We start from the raw sequence: 3,928 nt of genomic DNA on the forward strand, positions 1-3,928 counted from the left end.
CTTCGTATAATTATCTAGTTCATATAGTGTTAATACCATTAATAACAATTGCAGTACCGCATTTACCGTTGCTCACACCAGGCGACAAAATTAAGAAATCGCATTATTTCGGTGTAACTCAAGTCGTCGATCTTGCATTACGGGTCGTCCACAGCAAGCATCACGCCAATTCAAACGTCGGAATATCTAGTGACACGCGACGCACTTAAGGACTGTGCCTTCTAACACGGAAGTATATTTGCACTGTTTATGACTTTGCGGGAAGAGTGGATCTTAGCAAGTGACTGACTGACTGACTGACTGACTGACTGACTGACTGACTGACTGACTGACTAACAGACTAACTGACTGACTGACTGACTAACTGACTGAAGATGTAATGTTAAAAAGGGCTCAGAGGTGAGGGTTGTTAGGGTTGATACAAATCTGAATTCTAATATTTGATCTGATATGTTTTCTGTCCAGGTGCTGTGTATTCACCATTTACTATGAAGACTGCTTTTGTTTTCCTGACTCTTCTGATTATAAGCGCGCTTTCTGTTGAAGCGGGAAAAAAGAAGAAATGCCGTTGCAAGGGTAAGTGATACCCTTATTTTTATTATTTGAAATTGAAGAAAATCGCGGTTATTGCGAAGCGTAAGGCTCATGTCGAATGGTAAATTTGCTGTCGATAAACAAAAGTTAAGATTCCATCGGAAAGAGTCCAACTAACATGAATTTTGTGCATGTAAAGTAGTTGTATGGCCAATGGAATAGCACAGAGATGTTGAAATCCTATTCTTAATTGTCACTTCTGTTAGAACGTGAGATATGCAACCAAAACACTATGTTAATGTAAACGGCGCGGTGTGTGGATTAGAAAGAAAAATACTCAAAAGACATCCTCTTTGTGGAGAAGCTGGACTCGTGAACAAGTACAATAGTTTTGACTGTTTCCCTAAGAGCGTCTTTCGGATGCCAAAATTATATTTACACTAACAATCATGGTTCTCTTCGTGTGGTAATTATTTTAAATAGATCACACGTTTGTTTTATTCTGTTAGACAACAAGGCTAAAATTGCAACTTTGGAGGAAGAAATGTCTGATCAGAAGAAAAAATGGACTCAACAGGAAGGTAATTTATTCTTTGGTATTCAGGTGCAAGCTAAATGTTGATTAAAAATAATTATCATGGCACGTAAAAACCTTTCTTTTTGCTATGGGTAGGGGAAAATTAACAATTAATTGTTTCAAATCACATGCGTGTGTCAAATTGAATTCAGACTATCTCCTTCACTTTCTCAGAAATCAATGCGGAGACAGCAGAGGAATTGTCTAAACAGAAAGGTAATTTATTTTCCGACGAACATTGTTTATGAAAAGAAAGGTAATTTATTTCCAACAAAACTGGTTTATAAGACAAATATTGACTTAGCTGCATTTGAGACTCGTATATTTGTATACTCGTACTAGAATCTAAAAAGGTATCTATTACCGCATGTAGACAATCTAATGCTTTGAATTCCCCTTCAACATTCTTTAATCTCTCCACCGTTTGCTTTCAGCGGAAATAGAGGCGTTAAAAACGACTGTGGAAAACCTTGCTGCACTGGTCAACGAAACTTGCCCATGCAAGCCACCACCCCCAAAGGTATACTGAGCTCGGTTTGATTGTTTGTCTGCGCAACTTGAGTGTTTTCAATCTTTGCTTTTCAGGTTTTCAATGCATTTTTTTATGTTTGTTTCCGTTCAGGCCTCTTCTTGCCAGGAACTAAAGGAAAGAGATCCGTAAGTTGACACAATTGTTAGTTTCTGTTATTTAAAATAAGTAACAATGAAAGGCGTGCATGTCGCTGCTTCGTTTTTCCATCCTGAAGGATCGGACCTACCATGCTCTTATATTCATGTCAGATATAAGCTTTATTATTATTTTTTTAAAGTATTAATTGATAACCACTTGTTGCTGTCCTTAAAATCTCTTATAACAAGGTCTCCTACGAACAAGTGTAATTAGTTGTATATATAGATTGCATGTAGAGTGTATGAGTATCTTTATTTAAAACGTTATTTGTAAATAATTGCGTAATTCAGCCTTTTGGCTGCGAAGTATTTATTTTAATAAACTATCTATCATCTATCATGTAATACAGTTTGGTCCTGTTGGATCACATCTTTTTTTTTTTTTTTTATTTCAGAAACGTTCGGTTTTCAGGCCTTTCATTGTCCATAATTACAACGAATCTAGATCGCTTTACAGACGGTTACGAAACAATACCGAAAATCATATCCATATCCACCTAACGGTAGCGTTTTTTATGAGTGTTCCAATTTGCTGGAATTCCTTGGGCATTAAACATATCCTCGGTGAGGTGTTATATAAGAAAGACAACATTTTGTTTGAGACAGTTGAGCGTCAATTGTTGTCTTGCTTTCAATAATAGCAACGCTTCTCCTTTTTATCAGTTTTGTAGTAGTTTGTTAAGAAAAGTTTAAGACTGAGCGTCAAATTAAACCAAAATTAAGATAACTAATCCGTTCAAGCACATAAATTGCTGTGAATAGCCGATTGAAGTTCCAACCAGACCTCGACTTTGGTTCAAGAAACCGGCGCCAAGCTACGGGAAAAGCGCATTGGGTTTGGTCAATAGAGCATGAGCTCATCCTCACTTGGTTTGGTTTACAGTAGCGGGTATTTTTTTTTTTTTTTTTTTTTTTTTTTTTGTGGCAATAACAGAGCACGCTGAAGGACGAAGCCAGTTGAAAACAGAATTCAAGTAAGATTTTTAAGCGTTCCTTCTTTTTGCAGGCTCGCTGTGAGTGGTGTGTACACACTGTTGATTAATTCACAAGAGATTCCTGTTTACTGTCACATGGGAATCAAAGGATGCGGAGATGGAGGGTGGACAACGGCCATGAAGATTGATGGCAAAAAGGTACACCTCTCGCTATTATGTCCCCCCCCCCCCCCCTTCCCCGTAACTCGGCTTTTTGGTAATAAAAGAGAATTTTTTTCTTTCCTTAATTACAGAGGACCTTCCATTACGATTCCAACTACTGGAGCAACAAAGTATCCTACAGCGACGTAGGAGGGGAGACTGGGTTTGATGAAAAAGAAACCAAATTGCCAACCTACTGGAGCACGCCCTTCTCCAAGATTTGCCTCGGTATGAAAGTTAACGGGTCGGACAGGTTTATTGTGATAAACAAGACGGCCAGTTCCTTGCATTCATTGATTGCTGACGGGCAATACCGCCCCACCTCACTGACTCGCGACACATGGAAACGTTTGGTAGGGGAACAAGCCTCCTTGCAGCTCAACTGTAACCGAGAAGGGTTTAACTCTGAAGTTGAAAGTAATCCTGGCGGTCCGAGAGCAAGAATCGGGATCCTTGCAAACGAGCAGGACGACTGTAACTCCTGTGACTCCAGAATCGGTTTTGGTACTGGAGGACAACATGACGACTCCAACACCTGTGGAAACGACGCTGAATATGAAGGAGATAACGGAGACCAGCACATCAAAGCCATGGGGTATATCCTGGTGCAGTGAATGCTAAAGCTCACAAGCGAAGATGCCACCAAGTGTTAATTAGTATAATTAACTGGGTTAAGGGATTGGGACTAGTAAAGAATTTGTAAGACAGAGATGAAATAAACACTTGCGTACAAGGTCAAAAACGTTTCCTTTCTTTGATAATTTATCGTAGGTTATCCCATGCTTCAATGTAAGTGAGATGCTTTTTAAATGCTAATAGGGCACCTGAGCTAAAAGCAGAGAAAGACTCTCAAAAATCATTTTCAAACGTTACCAACACCATAGGAAAAGTAGTACTTTCATCGAAATCGTTGACCTTTAGAATTTTATCCATTGAACCGTCCGGCGCAGCTTTTACAGCATAACAAATGACATATTTATTTCGAATAGTCCCACTTGAGGATTTTATCCAA

At 38.8% G+C, this 3,928-nt stretch overlaps 1 protein-coding gene across 10 annotated transcripts in view; it reads left to right on the forward strand.

Moving 5' to 3' along the window:
- Positions 1–3,651, forward strand: part of LOC146467549 (putative skeletal organic matrix protein 5) — a 76,718-nt gene extending 73,067 nt beyond the window's left edge. For 7 of the 10 annotated variants that reach the window (XM_085125854.1, XM_085125849.1, XM_085125852.1 and 4 more), the window contains exons 2-8: positions 466–576; positions 1,044–1,115; positions 1,286–1,327; positions 1,546–1,631; positions 1,734–1,768; positions 2,787–2,913; positions 3,009–3,651. In XM_085125854.1, coding sequence (XP_084981980.1) covers positions 489–576; positions 1,044–1,115; positions 1,286–1,327; positions 1,546–1,631; positions 1,734–1,768; positions 2,787–2,913; positions 3,009–3,530 — 972 coding nt within the window. In that variant the 5' untranslated portion in view covers positions 466–488 and the 3' untranslated portion in view covers positions 3,531–3,651. The remainder of the gene's footprint in view (positions 1–465; positions 577–1,043; positions 1,116–1,285; positions 1,328–1,545; positions 1,632–1,733; positions 1,769–2,786; positions 2,914–3,008) is intronic. The other 3 variants (XM_085125856.1, XM_085125857.1, XM_085125858.1) reach the window with 3 other exon arrangements.
- The last annotated feature ends 277 nt before the right edge of the window (positions 3,652–3,928 follow it).

Source organism: Pavona decussata, unplaced genomic scaffold (genome assembly GCF_977016875.1).
Source record: "Pavona decussata unplaced genomic scaffold, jaPavDecu1.1 SCAFFOLD_135, whole genome shotgun sequence".
Taxonomy (NCBI): Eukaryota; Metazoa; Cnidaria; class Anthozoa; order Scleractinia; family Agariciidae; genus Pavona; species Pavona decussata.